The sequence below is a fragment of the Diadema antillarum genome, unplaced genomic scaffold, assembly GCF_040938485.1.
Source record: "Diadema antillarum isolate AM-2024a unplaced genomic scaffold, OU_Dant_1.0 scf00000099, whole genome shotgun sequence".
In the NCBI taxonomy this organism is placed as follows: domain Eukaryota; kingdom Metazoa; phylum Echinodermata; class Echinoidea; order Diadematoida; family Diadematidae; genus Diadema; species Diadema antillarum.
Genome location: NW_027270988.1, coordinates 4,437,260 through 4,459,174, shown reverse-complemented (window position 1 = coordinate 4,459,174; position 21,915 = coordinate 4,437,260). Strand labels below are relative to the sequence as shown.

Below are 21,915 nucleotides of genomic sequence, written 5' to 3'. Positions count from 1 at the left end.
GTGCCCTTTTGGATTCATCTTCAACATGTTCAATATTTACTCTTAAAATTACACAAAAATATATGACCAAAAATCTACAACATAAAATCATAGTGGCAATGCACTGTAATTTGAGGTTAGGCACACTTCCATCTCGTGTTATTTCCTCTCGCTAATTACAATTTCGTATGGTTTCAGCAGACGCCCAGCGATTGTCTTCGGGATAAGGTTGATAAGGCTCTCGGTCTCCTTGCCCGGTACTTTGGAGAAGCTATAATTCTGAAGGAACCAGGAGAAGATGAGAAAGAGATCGGCCTTAGCAACCGCCTCTCCGAGACAGCTACGGCGACCCGCTCCGAAGGGCATGAAGCTGGGAGGGTGCTGACGGACCGTTCCTCCATCATCTAGAAAGTGTTCTGGGAGCGAGAAGAAGAACACAATAAAATATTTGTTGGCCAGAAAATAATGATAGTTTGGTTTTTGAAGTAAACGAATGCTTCAATACATCAAAGTCAGTAAGGAGGTTCCTACGAATCCTAAAGTAGACCCTACCAATGACAAACGCCAAGTGACACAGTGCCATGACGTAACAAGACACATCAGTCAGCGTGACATGACATGACGTGCCAGGACACGGCCAGGCTTTCTCAACAATTCCTTTAGCTGGTGCCCGGGTTGGTGTTATTCTCTCTCCCGTATGCTATGTTGAATACGAGCGTTTTCGTCACGTTCTATTTTAATCACGCTATTTAGTGTGCAATATAGCCTACTTTGCTACCGTTCATACTCTCACACTCGTAGTCACAATGCATATCGCGGCATAACTAGGCGCATCCCACGTATAGTATACTGTACTTATTAGAGATAATTTGAAGCATTACTCTCGAGCCAGCACATATTGGTCATTGTCAGATTCTATTTCATTTTCTGATTAAGATGTTCCCCTAATATCAGTGCAGAATTAGTAGGCTCATAAATGTCCTGAATACCCTAAAGACCAGGAGGGTGATCTGATGTGGTATACTCATCACAATTTCCATAATTCAGCACAAGAATTTATCACCAGTCGCTCGTAAGTTGTTTGTAACTTTACGAACAGCTTTATGAAACAGGGCCCAGTCCTTAGGATTGCTTACCTGGCTTGAAGGAGTCTGGGTCATCCCATTCCTGGGGGTCAAAATGCATGGAATGAATGTTGATGCCCACCGCCGCTCCTTTAGGGATGATGTAGTCACCTATTTCAAGTAATCAATGAGAACATATCATTGTCCTTACGTCCATAAAGTGGTAACTTCGACAATTTCAAATATACAATTTAACAATCAGAAAGGTTTACTTTTATAGGACACAACCATTACATTTCCGTAATGAAATTCCGAAATTTAAATGTATCTATGTTAGAGATTTTCTGGAAATTCATTACTTTATTTCACAGTATACATTATACTCCATACACAAAAGAATCATTGTCTTTTATTTTTGGTTTGCCGCTGAGCTAATTCATCTAGAAATTGCGTGACTGACGCAACAACTGACGTATATCCGACGTGCCTATCGATCGATACTCACGTATCTTGGTATCGCACATGGTCGAATGTGGTAGACCTAAAGGACTGATCGTGCTGTACCTCATCACCTCATACAAGGTGGCCTCGGTGTAGGGCAACGTCCCACGGTCCTCGATAGTTGGTACACGTTCACGACCGACCACGGAGTCGATCTCCGCCTGGGCCTTCTTCTGAACTGCAGGGTTCTCTGACATCAAGGCACATGCCCAGTACAATGTGTCAATGGTAGTCTGTGTTCCAGCTGGTAGCATATAAGAGAGAGAGAGAGAGAGAGAGAGAGTGACTGAAATGTCTTGCTGGGTAGAGACGAGACGACAAGCAATTGATCCACTGGTTCTCCAGATTGGGAGTTAGGCACAGGGCTAATAACCCTGTCCTCAATAAAGAAAAGTTTTACGGAAAACCAAGAACCAAAAAGCTAAGAACCTCAGGCGTGATGGGCTTTCAGTTTCATCAATGACAAAGTCAAATATAGATCAACTCCTGGTTAGGACCAACAGAGTGGATAGATACTGCGAGTTTCATATCTGTTCAGATGAACCAAAGAACATGTCTGATCATCTTCCAGTTAAAGTGTTGTATGACAACTGCCGAGACAGGCCAGGCCCACGCAAACAACAGCATAGCCCCTCCTCAGTACCAATTATGGAAGGAAACTTCCTCGACTCAAGATAAGATGGGAAACTCTTGACCCTGCATCCATAGAAATGCTGTACACACGACCCCTAGAAAAGCTATGCAGAGAGACCTTGTCGCACCTCCCCATGGAATCCAAAATTTTACACCCAGAAGTCGCCGAAGAGCTCCTCAATGAGATATCAAACATCATTCTTCAGATTTCAACCTCCAACCTGCCTCACTCTTTTTCTAGCACCCCAAAGCCAGGAAGCCAGAATGGACTGAAGCAGTGGATCAGACATACAGCCACATGAAGTATGCCTGGAAAAACTGGAAGGAGCAAGGTCGTCCTCCGAACAATTCATTTGTTTGTCCAAAAACTGTAGGGGGTTGCAACATGAACCTGATTTCATATGTTTCAATGCAAATGGAGATGTGATTGTCTAAAATAAAAATAAAAAGTGCATTGTACAGTCAATGTGTACATGTCAAACTCAGCAGGGCATCTTACAATTTTGTGTGAATCACCCAATTGGCAAAGAATTGTATTGTAGTCAATTGATGAACTACATACAGGCAAAGAAAAGGTACAGACGCCATCTACGTCAGGAAAGGCAGCGTGTGCAAAACAAGATCCTAGAGGAAGTTGAATCTTCAAGGGAAGATGATTCCCGACTGTTCTGCAAGCTAGTCAGGCAGCACAAAGTCTCCTCAGAAAAAGGTGCAGAGACAGACTCCATAGTTGTACGTGAAAGAACATACGCAGGTCATCAAATTCTCGCAGGATTGGAGGAGCACTTTTAACACCGAAAGATCTCCCCCCGTGTCTAATAGACCAGGAAGAGAGTATTGCAGCGAAAACCCTTCAGAGAACCCAACTGCGTATCACCACCTCACACTTTAATAAACAATGCAATCTGCAAGTTGAAGGCAGGAAAAGGTGGCGGGCAAGACCAAATCTGCCCGGAACACATCGTACGTCTCATCCTTGTGCAGGTATTCAACTCGTTTGTATACCACTGCCACGTCTCAGCCAGCTTCAAGATCAGCCTCATCCTACCCGCACACAAAGGAAAGGGAAACCGATGAATGACCCCTCGAATTAAAGGGCTATCTCTCTGACATCTGTGTTCTGCAACTCAAAGAGTTGCTCATAAAACCACACATAGAGGAGACTCTTCGCAGACCGAATGTGCCAGATGATTTGCAAAGTGGATTCCAGGAAGATCACTCATGTATGCTGCGGGCAAGCACCCTTAACATCGTCATTGAGAGTAACTCACTTAACAAGATGCAAACCTTTGAGGCCTATCTAGATGTAGCAAAGGCCTTTGATACGCTATGGCACAATGACCTGCTACTAAAGCTATTTAAAGCAGGTGTTCATGGAAACCTCTGGCAACTCATGAAAAATCTGTACGAAGGCCTGACAGCCAAAGTCTGGTGGAACGGCAGAACAAGCGAATCCTTTCATGTGAGGCAGGGTGTCAGACACGGCGGATTCCTATCCTCCTGCTCTACCTGGTGTACATAAATGGTCTCATCACAAGACTCCGGGACTCAGGGCTTGGGTCTATAGTACACTCTATCTACACTGGTATACTGGTTCTGGCAGATGATGTTGCTCTTGTACTACAATATTGTCCCGAGACGAAGATGGAAGTGGATTGGGAATGTACTCAGGATGGATGCTCAAAATATCACTCATGTAGCACTTCACTGGACACCTGAAGCAAAGAGCAAGAGGAGACGTGCTAAGACCACCTGGAGAAGAACAGTATAGAGGAAGAATTAAAGGCCTTTTTTATTCATGGGGATCTATCTAGAGATTCGCCTAGGACCTCTAGAAGTGGAGGATGTGTGTTGCTGCTCCTAATGCCAATGGAGGCATATCGGGCAGTAAGTGAGTATTTACTGGACAGAATTTTGAACAAAATGCTAGTATTTCAATGGAAGACGGACATAAAACCAGAACAAAAGAGATTAAAAAAATGAGTGAAAATGAGTGAACCAGAACAAATGAGATGAAAAAGAATGAATATGAATCACATTGAACGGCCAGAGGGAAAACTGTCACTTTCAATGATGGTAATGGTAATGGTAATGGTTTATTAAAAAAAATTCATTTGCAACCATGAACATGGCTGAATTGCAGAATTTTGTACTGTGTAATATTTCATTTTATGGTAACATACATAATCATACAATCAGTCTACGATTAAAAGATAAAACTACACAATTATATACATACATATAGAAAGCCACCTGATAACCAAAATAGCAGAATTAATCAAATACACTTATACACACACATTGAGAAATATGCTAGGAAAATTATACATAATCTTCATATCACCATCATATACATACACAAACGTATAGACAAAAATATATCAAAAATACACAAATCATTACACTTCTCCGACAACTTTCAAATTTTGTTTACATCTTGTTTACATCAAATACATGTGCTGAAAAAAAAATAGGCCGGCAGTGATAACATATAAGAGATGTCAAACACTCGTGTATGGAAACGGAGATATATATATATATATATATATATATATATATATATATATAAACACACAAATCATTATACTTCTGCAACAACTTTTATATTTTGTTTATACATGTGCTGAGAAATAATTTAAGGGGGCAGTGATAACAAGAGATATCAAACACTTGTGTATGGAGACGGAGAGAGAGAAACACATAAGGGGTACTTGTAAAAAGGAGATAGCAAGAAAGATAGAAAGAGACAGAAGAGAATACTAGGGAAGAGATATGCAAAAAGATATAAAATATCAAATATATTTGTTTTCATCTTCTATTTCTATCAAAATCATCATTTCAATCCATATAATCTCTTAACTTTGCTATCTTTTTAACAATACTGTACATCATTATTGATCAAAATTAGATAAAAACCAAACTACCTTATCCATATAAATCGTATAATAGATATAAACTATCAATCTTATGAATGCAGATGTGAAATACACACAAAATATATGGATCAGAAAAAAAAACATTCCAAAAACTCACAGAAAATATTACAATATCATAACATTCAGGAATAATTATTGCACAACAAAAATATTGTAAAAATGTGGCTTATTAAATTTCGATCGCATGATTATCATTATGACCACTGATGGACGGGGAGGGCGCCCCATGAAACCGTATCAAACGGACATTGTCATATTGCTTGGTATACTCTTTTGATGTAGAGGTATGAATATTGCAGAAAGATCTCTAAAGACAACCAATAAACTCTGTACACCCCTGAGAACCATTATTTAGATGGCGATTTTTAAAACGTTGCGCTATTTCGCGTAAAAGTAATTTGAAGAGAGGGAGAGAGAGAGAGAGAGATAGGAAGAAAGAAGCGAGGGCAAGAGAGAGGGAGAGAGATAGGAGAGAGCGAGATAGGTATAAAAGCCCATTGCCATAATGCCTCATAAATAGTGCATCCGAACAATAAAATATAAATTATGTAAATTATGTAACATACAAACAATCTGCAACTTAGTTTGTACAAAATACCATGCAAATAATATATCATTACCAACCTGATTAAAAAGAATTCAACAAATCAATGGGATACGGTACTGATCCAGGACCCGAATCGCCTCAAGTCTGAATCTCTAAGTGGTCTTGTTATCCGTTTTGAGGTAGAGTTTTGATAATGAGGAGGGGTACTCGGTGACCATACCACCATGTTGTGATCACTAGCTCCTAATGGGCAACAGACGAGTGGTTGGTCATAGAAGTTAGGGAAGTTTGTCACTATCTTGTCCAAGATCCTACTATCTCTCGTTGGCGTCTTGACAACTTGTGTGAAGTTTGCGTTAGCAAGCAACGTAGTTAAGTCAAGCTGGTTGAAATCTCCCATAATCGCTATGCCAGTATCTGGATGTTGGCTTAAGATCTGGTCCATGGTATCCTGTAAGTGATCGATGAGTCTGTCTGTCAGTACACTGTCTGGCGGATGGTATACTACTGCTACGATCAGTTGCGAAATTGCTCGCGGAAGCCGTTGAGGTCGCATTTTCACCCAAAGAACCTCCAGTTCTGTGGGCACTTCAATTTTCATTTGTTTTGCGTTACATGTTTCCAGCACATAAAGCGCAACACCACCACCTTGTCTATGCTGTCGCGACTTTGTGAACAAGTTGTAATTAGCTATTTTTGCGACGTGCGTTGGCATATTGGATTTGAACCATGTTTCCGTTACCGCTGCTATAGCGGTTTTGTTTTCTCTTAGAACTATTTCCATTTCATCTAATTTGTTATTGAGTGACCTCGCGTTGCATAGAAGAAAAGATGGGAGATTCAAATGTCTTTTTTGATGAGATGTTACAGAGTTATGGCAGCGTTTTGTCGTCTTTATCTGCACAAGGTTTTCATACCGTTTCATTATTTTCTTATGTCGGTACCGGCGACAGTAATTTATTACGACGTTTATTCCTGAACAGTTTTCCGTTGCTCGTAGTGTACTTTCTCTCACCTCTGATTGTCTTGCTGGTGTGCCTGTTAGAGGACGGAGGTTATTCAGGTTGACCCCATTCTGTCCTGGAGTTGCCCTTTCTCTGCTGACCGATGCTGTTGTTACAACTGCTATCTTTCTCTGTTTTCTCCTTCCACATCTCTTTCCTCTCCTTGTACGAATAGAGTGTGATGGGCTGATGCCGAGTGCTGTGATGTGTTTCCGTACCTGTTCTGGAATATTTCCTCTTTCGCAATGATTCCAAAGCGGGTTGCATGTGAGCAGGGATGATCGCTCATACCTGATTCGCTTAGTGTTTCCACTAGGTAATTTGTCATCAAGTGCATATACATGATTGCCGTTTCTGGTTGGTCCTGGGTTTGGCTTCACATCCCCGGACACGAGAAGTCGTAGTTGAAATGTTGCAGTAGTGTTGGCATGATATGATATCCTTGCTCCCAAAAATCTGCACTCTCTCAAATCGCTACTGAAAAGTACATAGGGTCTACTTGGTGGTTGTGGTAGTACCTGAATACGTGCACTTGGGCCTGCGACATTCCCCACAGCCCAGTCGGACAGGTTAACAATAAACACAATAGCGATGAGCTTCACTGGTTCCATTACTCACCCTCCTCTCAATTCCAGCTGCCTATACACTGCTGTACTCCAATTTGATTCTGGTCAAGCATGACTGTCTAGGGCAATGTGGTGTAGCTCATCATGGCTACTAGTGGGAGGTCGCCACAATTATAGACAAACCTTTCAGTCACAGATGAGCTCAAAGTATCACGAAATTTCCAGCCAAAATTGTCTCACAGCATCCAGGGATTCACTATAATGCTTTGGTATCATCAACAAATATGGTACTTGAATGAGAACTGCAAAAAATTGCAAAATACACGAGAGCGGTACGGTGGCATCAGCCTGCTAGGCGATTGCCAATAGAAAAGATGATAGAAAAGTAAAACTAGAAATTTCTTTGGTACATGTAATGATTTGTATCATTATAAATATTCATCCATTTTGATATGTGCATACATGTAGGTATTAAGAAAAAAACTGAAAAAAAATGTAACATGCAGCAGGTCAAACTGATTATCAAATTCGAGGCTAGTTGGATTATTTGTGTTTAGCTCCACAAGACCACAACTACTACTAATAATAGTGGTTACTTGTATAGCGCAAATGTCCACTTTTCAGTGCTCATGGTGCTTCAAAAATGAAAAGACAAATATAGACAATCTTAAAAGAATTGTATTTGTATTCTCCACAGACAAATATAAACACTGATTTTCATCTGATCTCATCAGATATTGATAAATCAACTGCACAGAGAAATTAAGTTATTCAATAAAATCATCATGACGAAATTACTGAAATAACACGAAGCACACTTACATGAGTCAATAGTGCACAGAGGTCACTACGTGTTTGTAATTTTTCGTAGGAATAAAAAAAAGTGGAAGCGTAAATACTTTGAAAGCGATGACAATATCAAACCACATCATAAACTGTCTGATTTCTTTACCGTTGAAGATGTCCATTAAAGTCTGTAGAATGTGGTCATCAGTCAGTTTGTCCACGTTCTCCCCTTCTCGCTTTGCGTCTTCTTGGGCCTTCAGCAGCATGCTGTAGAAATCGCTAATGTTGTCTTTAAAACAGACACCGACGGAAAAATGTATTACTTTATTCATCACGTCAATTTGCAATTGATGTTCTCAGTCTAGAACACAGCAATAATGACGTTCTTGATTTCTCGGATTTGAAAGTAGATCAACCAAAACATCAGGTAGCACATGTGAAATGACCGAATACCTTCGACAGGTATTGAGTGACTGCGATTACATTTGAATTCCACAAAAACGATATTATTTAATGTAATTTACACATTCCTTTCCTTTCGTTACTGACGTAATATGTTGAGGCCAACATTATTTTCCCTTATATCTGATAGAAGTAAGCCAGATGCTCTTTTATTATGCTGAAAACATGAAATTAATAATAGTGAGATTCTCTTATAGAAGTGTGTTTTTCTTTTATTGCCAGGTTATCCTACAGTGATATCATGAATTGTAGTTCATTGCACTCTTCTTATCCAGCGATGAAAGTACACAGCAATCACAATTCAGACAGTCGTGGAGAAAGGGTTTGACGTGAGACAACACGAGAGGACGGGATTGGCAGAAGGGACAGGTCGTGATAATGCGTTAATGGTAGAACGAAGCTGAATTGACAGCACTTGAAACTTGGGGTTGTCCGTACTGGAACGCGAAATTTCCCGTCATCTCCAACTCCCTCTTATAGTTCTCCTTATACGTACTTAGTTCGTATAACGACGGAAAACGGAGGACCGTGTTATATTTCTGCTCTGTGCTTTTGTGCAATAGTAATAGTCGCCTGTATGAAAGTAGCTCACCAGGGTCGTAAGTTTTCTGTCTGTGTTGCGTCAATTCGGATTTAATGAACTTCTGCATCTTAGCGGTGATATCTTTGATCATACGGGGCCCGCTACTAGGGACGTACTTGGCCCAGGAGAAGACGTCGGCTGCGAGACCGAGACCCAATTTGGAATTAGCTTCGTCATTCAACTGCATCCATTCCTTCACGTTGGGGTCATGAAGAGCGTAGCTGATGATGGAGATGGAGATGATGGAGAGTATGAGTATAGAACCATAAAACTATTTAGTACTGTCAAAAAAGTAAAAACATTGGCGACGATTAGATAGGGGTTAGTATAGAGGGCAATTACCCCCGAGGGCAATTACCCCCTGATAATATAGTGATAAGGTTAGAGTATAAGATTATAGGGTTAGGGTTAGGTTTTAGGGTTAGAGTTTGGGTTAGGGTTAGGATTAGGTTTAGGATTAGGATCAGGGTTAGGCTTAGGGGAAGGGTCCGGGGTAATTACCCGGGGGTAATTGCACCAGACCCGTACAGAGTATTGGGATTCATATCTTGTTCGAACAGGATGGACTAAGACAAAAAGGTTTTCTCTGTCTTTTTCCCGGAAATGTATCCAAAAATCTCTAGAAGAAAGAAAAGCTTTGCGCCTCGATAATAAAGGAGAAGAATCTCACTTTGTGTATCGTTTTTCTGTCAGCGTGTGCGTCTCTATTTATGGAGTATTATTTCAACTCTGCAATCACTGTGGATATGCTTGGCAAACCTCAAATTATACGACTCGTATACTTATCAAATTTCATTGATTTTCTGTCACACATCATTGGTGTGTACTTATGTGCACATTGTGTATGTTTTCCTGAAATCACCCGGTGCTTATGCCTTGTGCAATAGTTACCTCTTTCCAAAGCACATCTGTGAGAGGACATTGTACATGATCAGAGTAAGGAGGAGTCGAGGGTCGATCGGCTTCCCGTCATTCTCGGCTAGCTCCTTCTCCACCTTCGGATACACGCTAGAAATCAGCTTTTGCAGAGGTTTTCCGGTTGCGAAATGCCTTGAAAATAGAACAGAAAAAAATGAGCAGAATACATATTGACAACTGGCGATACTGTGGGAAGAGTAATGACGTAATCATGATGCTGTTAGAGTACTATTACCAATAACAATAATATTAGCGATTACGGTAGTAGTGTAGATATTTACAAATAAATACAAATGCAAACACACTACACAGTCACGCAGAAGTTATTCAGCAAGTGTAGAAAAACCCCTGCCAAATTACTTTGCTCAAAAAGATTTTATAGAAAAGTGACGCTACACGCTGGGTTGGATTTGTTGTGCATTGCGAATGCTAGCGAGACAAAGAAGATTTTCGGGTGTTAAAGGAGAAAGAAGTTTCATCTTAACTATGTCAAAGTACTTATCAGTCTAGATAGAGTATACAATTAAATGGGAAATCGTCTTACATACCTGAGTGCCGTGTGTCCTAGTTTCCGATGAAGCTTCCACGTCTCAGAGTAAGTTCTGAAGGCGATGTCCTTAAATCCATCCGTGAATAGCTCGGCTGCAATAAAATCATAACAGAAAGTAATAATTAATGATAATCGTAAACAAACGATGGCTAATCATAACCTTCGTTCATTCTCTTCCTCACCTTCCATGACATTTGCTATAATCCGAACTGTGAGTGTAGATCATGCAACATCTGTATTTACATTCCACTTCACATTGTACATGTTGTATAATTCAATGTAGCTACAAATAAACGCAGAGACAAAAATCAACACTAATCCTTCTTGTATAGTCATCAACTACTTGTGCCTTCTCTGTAATAACATTATGAAAAATGGAAGCAGTAACAAAATGTGATTATATGAAAGGCGAGGTTGACACAAGTTGCACGTAAAAAAAAATCACGATTTGGGTACAATGATCAGACTAACGATTATTTTCTTTAAGTCTTTCAGGATAAAAAAAAAAAATATTCATCCCTACTTCAGAAATCGATAGAACACGTATAATTCTTTTCCTCATGAGTATAGTACATAAAAAAACCCCAAGAGACTAAAGCAGAGGGGTGAAGATGTGTTTTGGTGTGCTTTTTTAACAATTTTCTCCCTTTGTACGACTGTATTTGTAAGATAGCAAATGCTGATCTATTTTTAACAAACTTGTCGGGGAAATGAAGTCAGCAGCAGATCAGCTGTATATACGAACTTAAAAATATATTTGTAGAGAGGGAGACATGTGATAAAAATCAAAGCACAAGTAAAACATTATAGGATATCAAAAGAGTTTCAGCCCGGGTTTCCGGTTTGGCAAAATACATTGTAGATTAGGTGGCAATCTAATCTAGCAGCATGGTACTGCACACTCAGCTAACCCATTTCTAAGATATATTTTTCAGCAAACAGCAACTGATTCTTACCCGAGTAGAAATCGGGGCGTCCGGCAAACTCCACACCCTGCTTTATCAAAGCCTCCTTTATGACGTCTTTGCGATTTAAAATCACCATCCACCGCTGTCCAATCTTGAGACCAAAGATGTCACCGTATTTCTTGGCCCATTTCCCGAACACTACCTCTGGGCTTTCAGTCATATCTTGAATGATATAAGAGATGAAGAAACTAAAATGTCTCGAACCCAGTGAATAAGACGCACTCACTGATGTCCGGGTATGATCATTTTATCAGTCATGAAAATCAGAACCGTCACTAAACGGCTTTCGTAAACTGTAATTATATGTGGATTGTTGTTTCAAACAGTTAACAACGAACAGTGCATAGATATACATCCAGTATAATGCAAGCAGAAAACCGGGTAAGGCTAGAACACGTGTACCGGATTAGAACGAAAACACGAGGAGAAGAGAGAGGGACAGGCTGGAGGGAAAACACAAAATGGGGCTGCTTGAAGAATCATACAAAATATAAAACAATCAATCACACCAATTGGCATAGCTTATAAGTGCCGCTAAAATTGGACAGTCTCTTATGTCCAATGAGTGAGGGGAGTCACAACCTCATAGTCTCACGGTATGCAAATTAGATGAGGTTACTTCACGATCAATCTCTATCAAACCTGCACAGAAAGGTTCACTACTTCTTTTCCTGATTTCGATGAAATGAAAATGTAACAAACTAAACCAAAACTATATAAAAAAAACTAAAACTTAATCGTAGTGTTGAAATAATTTGCCAAGATACTTTATTGTGGAGGGATTGCCTACGATATTGACCAAAAAACGTAACTGTTATAAAATACTGCAGTCGCAACCGAACCAATTGGTGAGCTGCGGGGAGAGGATTCATTCACTTTTCTGACAGTGTCACCCATTGCTTGAAAAAAAAGAGAAGAATCTTTTAATCCGGAAACATACCTACTCTATTATGGAAATCTGGGATGAAACATTTATCATTCGGTCTTTTTTGACAATACTATCCATTAGCGATGATTACCAATGATTAAAGTCAACAGAGCGTGGATTGGCTACATGCAAACTCACCGTAGATACTACCCAAAATGGGAAGACCCCTTGGTCCGGGCGGAAACTTGCTTGGTCGGCTGACGCTCCATATTGCCATGGAGACCAGAAGGACTCCAAGAGTAGCTGTGATGGTCAACCCATTGACCTGTCCGAGACTGGATTCCGTTAGGGTTCCAAGGAAGTCGATCATGGCGGTGACTGCAGCTGATGTATACTTCACTCTGATCTGATCTCTGCAGTATTTATTTGTGTGCGAGATGTCAATACATAAGGCACTCAAGCACCGTTGTGTAAACATCTGGACTGGTATGAATGAATGATTATCTCTAACGATCAGCCAAAGTCAGGGAGTAAAGGATAATGTGCAAGCTAACAAAATAATGATTGTAAGGTCAAGTGCATGTGTACAAGCCATTTTAGTGAAATAGAATACATGTATTATGATAGGACCATGATAGAACTGACCTTCTCAGACAATCCGATTCCCTTCGAGAGGCGCTTGATGGGAATTATACAATGAACTTTTTTCACGATGAAGAATCAGGTTTGTGGTGTGCGCGTAAAAGCAGAACTGTTGTTAAACCGCCATCCTTATGAGCAGTGCACGCCACATATCGCAACTGTGTAATGTGTATATTATGTCGGATCAGGAAAACACAGGCACACAGTACGATGGCGGCCAGTGACGCTTCACGGAGTCGGTCGGGTCGGAGTAGTCCGAGCGATGCTGACACACAGGACAACGCGCTGCATACATCAAACCGGGAGGTGGAAGAGACCTCTTCCATCTCCCCCTGATCACACTGAATGAGATAGCTAGCACTCTCCTGATATTGTAGATTGTTGCGTGATATGTCGCGTCATAATACATTTAGGATTACCCTAGAATTATGTACGTTTAGTGTGGTGCAACTGCATGGATCTCTCAAGTTATTGCTTTTAATCTTTTTGGGGATAATAATTGTATAGCGGACATTTCAATCAGCCTCATGGCAATCACATAACACCATATCACCACGCCGAGTCGACATCATTAATTCACGCAATCACAATCGAAGTACATGCGAAGGAGAAGATATACAAGACAAGACACAACTGCGATCGCCGCACGAATAACCGGAGGGCCAAACCCCAAAAAGTCGCTTACTTAACGAGTGAGTTGCACTCTCTCTACAAACTAAGTAGACCATGCTTATTTTCAAGTTTTTATTGTAACAAACAACATTCCACTGGTCTACCTCAAAAAATTTGTTGCGAAAGCCTCCAAATCCAAGATGGCGTCCAAGATGGCCGCCATATTTACTGAATTTGTTATTTGAAAGATAGAATTTGATTGAAAAATCAGATTTCAACAAATGTGATGTCATGTGAAAGAGAATAAAATTTTCTACAAGTTGATACCATTTTTGTGGGTTATTGTGATAACTGGATTGAGATTTTAAGGAAAAAACACTCATTTTTTGATATTTTTCTTAAAAAAGGAAAATCATGAAAATGCTTGATTCAGCATAAATCAAAGAAAGACTGAAGGATTATCTTGAAACGTTTCAAGAATTTTGTTTGACATATAATTAATATTTGAAGAAAATTAGGGGTCAGTGCCGTTTTCGGTTCAGGAGTTATAATGTCTCAAACTTGAAAACTCACTATGTAAAAATGGCCACTTTAGTTGTGACAAGACCTTGTTGGTCGTAAAAAAAGCCTGCGCGCGCCAAGACTACTACACGCACCACTGCCACTGGCGCTTGTAGCAGTGCCAGTGGTGCATGTAGTAGTCTTGGCAAATACAGACTTTTTCTTTGACAAACAAGGTTTTGTGCCTGCAAACTAACTTTTCATACCAAGTGGTAGCTCAGATGACGCTGATTGCTATTATTTCAAAGTAGATTGTTCTGAAGCAGATGAGATGAAGCAAAACATATCTTTCAAATAGAGGTAGAAGCTTGAAACAACCTTGCTATAGAAAGTTTAAAACAAAATTTGGATCAATCACTCAAAAAATTCTAGATTGCAGGCCATCAAAGTTGACATAGTGTATTGCGCCAAAGTAAATGTATCATTTCGATTTTGATACAATTTTGTCTGTTTTGCTGTCTATTCATTTGGTTTTTATATATTCTGAACATTTTAATGCCATTTCAAACCATCTTAAGTTTTTATGGAGACATTTTTCAGAATGCACCATGAATATTTCTCTAAAAAGTTAAAAAAAATAAGATTAAAAATGTTTATGAAAACCATGCAGAAATTAACATCTTTCCCATATAATCAATATTTGGAGAAAATTAAAGGTCAGTATTGTATTTGGTTCAGGAGTTATAATGTCTCAAACTTGAAATCCCATTTTACATAATATGTTATTTACACGCATCTGTTCCCAAAGACGTCAGAGAGGGTCAAATCCAAGTTCGTGCTTACTTTTCGAGTTCCACTCTCTCTATAAACAAGACCATACATAATATTAAGCATATTAAGCAATGTTCCGTAAGTACACCTCAGTAGATTTGTTGCAAAGTACAGATGCGGTCCAACAGGGCCGCCATTTTATTGAAATTAACATTTCAAACATAAAATTTGATAGAGACATTGGATTGCAACAAATTTGATGTCATATGAAGGAGAGTAAAACTTTCTAAAAGTTGATACCACTTTAGCTGTGTATTGTGATATATGGGGGGGATTGTTTGCTTCTCTTTTTTGGGGGGGGATCCATATTTGTATATTGTTTTGAAAAAAGGAAGAAATATAAAAATGCATGATTTAGTATTTATCAAAGAAGAACTGACGAATTATTTTGAAACCTGCGATTGAGATTGAGATTTACTGAGATTGAGACATAATTCATATTTCTGGAATTACAGACAATATCATACACTGTTGACAAGTTAACATCTAAAACTTGAAAAAATTATATTTATGCATTATGAATTTTGCTTACAATGTGTTTACATGGTCACATGTAATACTGTAATGGTCTAGTGACTTGCAAGTACCTGCAAACTAACTTTTCATGCCAAGTGGTAGGTGACGTTGGTCGCTATTACTGTAGCATTTCATCATAGTAGATTGTTCTGAGGCAGATAAGATTGAACAGAAAGTATTTTCCAAAAAGAGATAGGAGCTTAAAATTTGGCACAAATTTTGCCAATGTGTAATATTTAGCGATAAAAATAGTATCCACACAAAATTCAAGATGGCGGTAATTAATCGAGGTTGTCGTTCAAGGCATTATTTACCATTAGTGCACGTAAAACAAAAACCCAGCTTTACTTAATTCCTCAAACTAGTTCTAAACTGTGAGTTAAGGATTAATGTACAAACTTAAATCAGTATAATTAATGCTAAATATTGTTAGATATATTAAATAGATCTGATAAGAATGTTTTTTTATGTCAACAGTTATCATGGTTACGGTTTCTTGAAAAGAAATGGTAATATCTCCGTATGTTTTAGGCTGTATTATAATTTTTTTACATGGTAGAATGTTTTGTAATACAACTAACCTGCACATATAAATCGAATGTGATATCTCTCCCAATGGTAAACAATACCTTTAGTGTGTTGCGTCAAAGTTATCTCAACTTATAACTTATAATTTGATATTTTTTTTAATCTTCTTCTATTGCTGTCTATTACATGTTTGTATACAACCGAACGATATTGTACTAGTGTAAACCATATTGAGGTTTCTTTTTTGAGGGGGGGGGGGTGGGGTGGAGCTCATTCCAGTGTTTGGGTAAGGCCCAATCTTTGATAAAAAAGAAATGCTTCTGTATCAAAGATATGCTTTTTTACTTGTATGTTACTCTGCTGTTGTAGAAACGTGAATGATGATAATAATGTCTGATCCGTAGATGCCCTTGAAAGCCCTTCTGATCCGGTCCCCCCCCCCCCCAAAAAAAAAAAACCAAACAAACAAACAAACAAAAAAAAACCAAAAAAATCCAACATATGGCGGCAATTTCTCAACTTTGCTCTTAAATGTGTTCAACTGTTGTGCGAAATTACTTTTCAGTATATTGTTCGAATAAAATTGTCCAAATTGATTATTCGTGCTGTATATTGACATTTACAAATAATCATGCCGAAACTGTATTTTCCGTTATCAGATTTTTCTTACATTGTTTTTAGGCTGATTTCATGTGGGTTATAGTGTCACAATTGATCTGAACTTATGCCATTGGTAGATGCTTTCCTATACATGTATTAGATATCAGGATCACTCGAGAGTGAAAATGTTCATTTTCATTCATTTTAGAGTGACCTCGGGGATCACTCGAAGAGTGACGAGTGATCCCTAAGGCAGGGCTCGACACTAACGGTGGTCCGGTGGCCCGGGGCCACAAAAAACGCACGTCGGGCCACCAAAATGTCAGAAATGAAGAATTTGGTGGTCTAATCGGGCCACCAAAAAAGGTCGGATATTTGCCTTTGGGCCACCAAAAATAAAAGTTATTGTGGAGCTCTGTGTAAGGTCACTCTAAAATGAGTGAAAAAGAACATTTTCACTCAAAAGTCACTCCAATTTCACTCTAAATTCACCGTTTTCTGTTATTCACTCCTCACATCAAAAGTAAAAACTTCCACTCAATTTGTTTTTTTCTTTTTCGGAGAGTAGAATATCACTGGTTTAAAAAATGTGTCCATAAAAACTTAAGACGGTTTAAGATAGCTCAACAGACAAATTTGTTTCAAAAACGAAATAATACATTTAATTTGGCGCAATACACTATGTCAACTTTGATGGCTGTCATCTTGATTTTTTTTTTTTTGTTGAGCGGTTGATCTAATATCTGTCTTAAACTATCTATAACAAGATTGGTGCCAAGTTTCAAGCTACTACCTCTATTTGATTTTGTTGTTTTTTTTGCTTCCTCTCATCTGCTTCAGAACAATCTACTTTGAAATATTAGCGATCAGTATCACCTGAGCTACCACTTGGTATGAAAAGTTAGTTTGCAGGCACAAACCCTTGTTTGTCAAAGAAAAAGTCTGCATTTGTCAAGACTACTATATGCACCACTGGCACTGCTACAACCGCCAGTGTCAGTGGTGCGTGTAGTAGTCTTGGCGTGCGCAGACTTTTTTACGACCAACAAGGTCTTGGTCACAACTAAAGTGGCCATTTTTACGTAGTGAGTTTTCAAGTTTGAGACATTATAACTCCTGAACCGAAAATGGTACTGACCGCTAATTTTCTCCAAATATTAATCATATGTCAAACAAAATTCTTACAACGTTTCAAGATAATCCTTCAGTCTTTCAGTGATTTATGCTGAATCAAGCATTTTCATGATTTTCCTTTTTTCAAAAAAATATCAAAAATGAGTGTTTTTTCCTTAAAATCTCAATCCAATTATCACAATAACCCACAAAAATGGTATCAACTTGTAGAAAATTTTATTCTCTTTCATATGACATCACATTTGTTGAGATATGATGTTTCTATCGAATTCTATCATTTAAATAACAAATTCAGTAAATGTGGCGGCCATCTTGGACGCCATCTTGGATTTGGAGGCTTTCGCAACAAATTTTTTGAGGTAGACCAGTGGAATGTTGTTTGTTACAATAAAAACTTGAAAATAAGCATGGTCTACTTAGTTTGTAGAGAGAGTGCAACTCGACCTCTGTTTTTAGCTTTTGGCCCCCCGGTTAGAAGGGCCGATACACACAACGTACAATGCCTTACAAATTTTCTCGTACTACCCGAGGGAAGCTGAGCTCGGGTTATACCCCGTTCCCACTGCCGATCAGATCAACTCGATCAAGCGAGATCAATCCCTATCACCAATTTTTACCAGAGCAATCCCGACCAAATGATCGATCGTCCTTCAACACGATCCCTTCCCGACCGCTATTCGATCTTTTACGATCCACACCCGACCATTCTCGACATCTCCAGAATCTCTCCTCGACAACCACACAGATCTCTACTCGAACATCCCGATCTACACACAATCAATACATCAATGCATCGAATTGGTCGGCAGGTTCGTACACTGATCGAGTGATAGAAGAATTGGTTGCAGTTATTCGTTTGGTTATATAAGACAACACAGTTGCTTGTATACGGTATGGCCCAAAAGAATGCTATAAAACTGACTCTTAATTGCAAAAGCAAGAATGAACGAAAGAAATTATCATCTTTAGTAGTTGATAGACGAACACCTTTTTTGAAACAACAATCATCAATTCTCGTGCAGGCATTTCGATTCTGCAGTAATTTTTTCCTGAAAACTTGTGATTTGCAGTTTTGATATTTTTGCCACCCTAGCCATTCTTGACAGAGGGACAACTTTGACAACTTTGCAAGATAAAGTTTCCGCCAAAATTGCTGCGCTGGTCTATAAATCGATGACAAAGACTGATCACTATTGTTTGTGAGCCACTCAAAAAGGTACAAAAATGCATTCAGTTGTATTCATTCATTTTATCCGTTTTCAGTAGCTATTTTGGATGCATTCGTTATCAGTTTTATGGCTTCACTATTGCTCGGTCAAGTAGGATATCAGTGCCCAAAGTTACAGATTTTGTAAATCACAAATTTTCAGGGAGATCAAGGCGAAGGTTTATTCTCATTGTGTCAAATAAAATTTGAAGTGTTCTTTCTATTAGATAATGCTACAATCTCATTCAGTCGCTCATATCTTTTTATATAAGAGACAGTTTTGTAGCACTCTGTCTGCCGGGACACCATGTATGATATAATAGGTTCGTTCACATGCATTCAATATTTGCAGTATATATAAGAACACCTCTCGGGTCTCAGGTTCGAATCCCGATGGAATCCCTTTTTTTTTTTTTGCTCATTTTTCCACTAAAATATATACAGTAGTCCTTCTGGTCAGTTTATTCTGTCTTTATTTGTTACATACTCAAAAAGCTGCATCGCTTCGGTGATCCCTCGCATTTATCCCAAAGTTGAATTATCCTTCGGGTTTATGCCAGGTTTAAGCGTGTGTGCATGTCACACACAAACACACTGCTATACCTTCTGACCATCCGAGCATTGGGAATTAAGGTTGTTGGTTTTTTTTTTTTGCTTTTTTTTGGTTTTTTTACGAACACTGAACTAAGGCTTTGCTAGGGCTTTTTTATGTATGTATTCATTGATAAAGTATAGGCCCAAGAGTGTGTAAAAGAAAATACATGTACCATATTAATTTCTAAATTCATGAAGTGTGCTGATATGTGAAAGAGAGTATATCATTATTAAAATAATGCATATATAACATTTCATATTAGCGAAAAAAGATGAAAATCTTGGTTGTTTATTTTTTTTTTGTCAACTCATCCCAGCCAATCGATATCAAGGTAGCCTTCAAGCAATGTACATACAACTCTCAATAACCAAAACCTTATCAAGCGAAGCAAAAGTGTAACATCTACGTAAATAGAAGTAAAGTAAATAACTGAGCATTTATGAATCTACGTTACAACTACTGTTTTAACAGGTCAGCATAAGAAATAGATTTTATATCAACGTATCCAACTTCAACTTTGAAACACACAAGCAAGTAAAAAAATTCAAGAAACATTTCTCAGTATATAAGTAAAGTAACTAATGTAGAAAATTTCCTTTCACATTACAGTCATATTGCCAGTATGCCGATTTTTTAATCAATTTATTTATTTTTTTAGTTTCAGTCGTGTTTCCTTTCTTTCTTTTGGTATTTTTGTCTGGAGAGTCTAATTCTGCCATGTCTGCTGTTTGTTGTCTTTTCTCTCTTCGTGGCCCTATTCTTTTCTTCAGTGGGCCAGGAGTGGCTGAAAATACTGACGATATTTAACTTTCTTACGTGGCCAAGGACTGCATGTAACTTTTCTTAATACCTGAACAATAAATGAGTGCTAAGAAAGTACGTCTGCACATGCTGCAACCACTGTCAAAAAAGTGTTCCGTATTTGATCGAGTGCCGGTCGAAGCGTAATCGAGTTTAGTCGAGTATCAATTAAAAGCAGTCCTGTATCGGTCGTATAGCGGTCGAGTTATTCGTGAAACTGATGAATCCTGGATCGAGATGATCTGAAATCAATCGTGTAGCATTCGAGTATAACTCGAGATGATCGGGAACTGAGCTCGGGGGAAAATCCGTCCCGACCACACTAGATTTCTATACGATCGATTCCCGACCAGCTCGATCTCTTCTCGATCACTACCCGAGCTGTTGATGTTCGGGCTTCCTACTCGAATATTTTGGACATGTCCAAAATTATCGGGAAGGAAGCAGGAACGATGCCGATCAAGGTAGATCGATCTCGAATACCAATGCCGAGCGAGCCCGACCAGGCTAAAAAGACTTGATCGGGATTGATCGAGTTGATCTGATCGGCAGTGGGAACGCACCATTACCCACGTACGACTCGACGCATGCCCCCCCCCCCCCCCACGCAACCCTCACGGTCATGGTAGAGTCCCAAGGTAATGGGGTCACCGCACACCACCTACGTCCTACTAGACGTACACGGGACACTGGCTTGTGATCTAAACCCATTTCATGACAATATACAGCGCATATCAAGAAAAAAAAATCAAATTTTAGAGGGCTACTGTTTCATAAATAAGGAGAGCGCAATGTTGGTAAGAGGAGGGGGGACTCTTTCTCTTTCCATTGATACCTAATTATGTTGGAAAACGACATGCATGACAGAACATTTAACTATAAAGACAACAATGACAAGTTGCACTTTTTCCAAGTCATTGTGAAGGAACATTGCACATCCCACTGAAGTGGACGAGGCCTGTCAACGAAAGTAATCCCTCACGACTGCGGGTTTGTGTTTATAGAGTTTTCTCTCACTTTTTTATGGTCCATAACCTTTAAACCTGGCGGATAACCTGGCCACTCCCGCAAAGGCCAAACCACTCAATTCATTTTCTCTGTTCATTTTCAATTAGACATGGTATGTCGCTGCGAGCTATGTGTGAGACAAAAAGAGTTTGATAATATAGCAGTCAGTGTCATCAGTTTCATCCAAGCATCATCACAACTTGATTGACAATATTGATAAGGACAATTAATGATCTTTATTACTGAAAGAAACTTACATTAGAAGTCAAACCACATAGTTACACTAAAACATTATTATGATTAAATTCTTACATTTGACGTGATTTCATCCTTTCGCAATTATGACGTACGTACCGTGACGGAGATTTATATAAATTCTGCGTCTATTGTGAAATTGCATTATGTCTGCTCACTTATTGCAGTTTAGATCAACTGTCAATCTCTACATGTAACGCCGTCATTACTTAATAGGCTCGAAAAAAAAATGTTTATTGACAATTGCCCATACCTAGAGTGTCATTTGCCTGCATGGTATCTTATGATTCTTTGCCTTTTATTAATACATGCTTTGATTG

General features: G+C 38.9%; 1 protein-coding gene across 1 annotated transcript; it reads right to left on the bottom strand.

The window, feature by feature from the left end:
• Nucleotides 1-138: 138 nt before the first annotated feature.
• On the bottom strand, nt 139-12,735 carry LOC139718740 (steroid 17-alpha-hydroxylase/17,20 lyase-like). Its single transcript, XM_071630207.1, has 9 exons — nt 12,564-12,735; nt 11,486-11,659; nt 10,528-10,621; nt 9,953-10,111; nt 9,071-9,282; nt 8,183-8,305; nt 1,549-1,788; nt 1,116-1,214; nt 139-395 (listed from the first exon to the last, which is right to left on the bottom strand). Exons 1-9 carry the CDS (start codon nt 12,733-12,735, stop codon nt 139-141), a joined length of 1,530 nt encoding a protein of 509 aa, XP_071486308.1.
• Nucleotides 12,736-21,915: the final 9,180 nt, after the last annotated feature.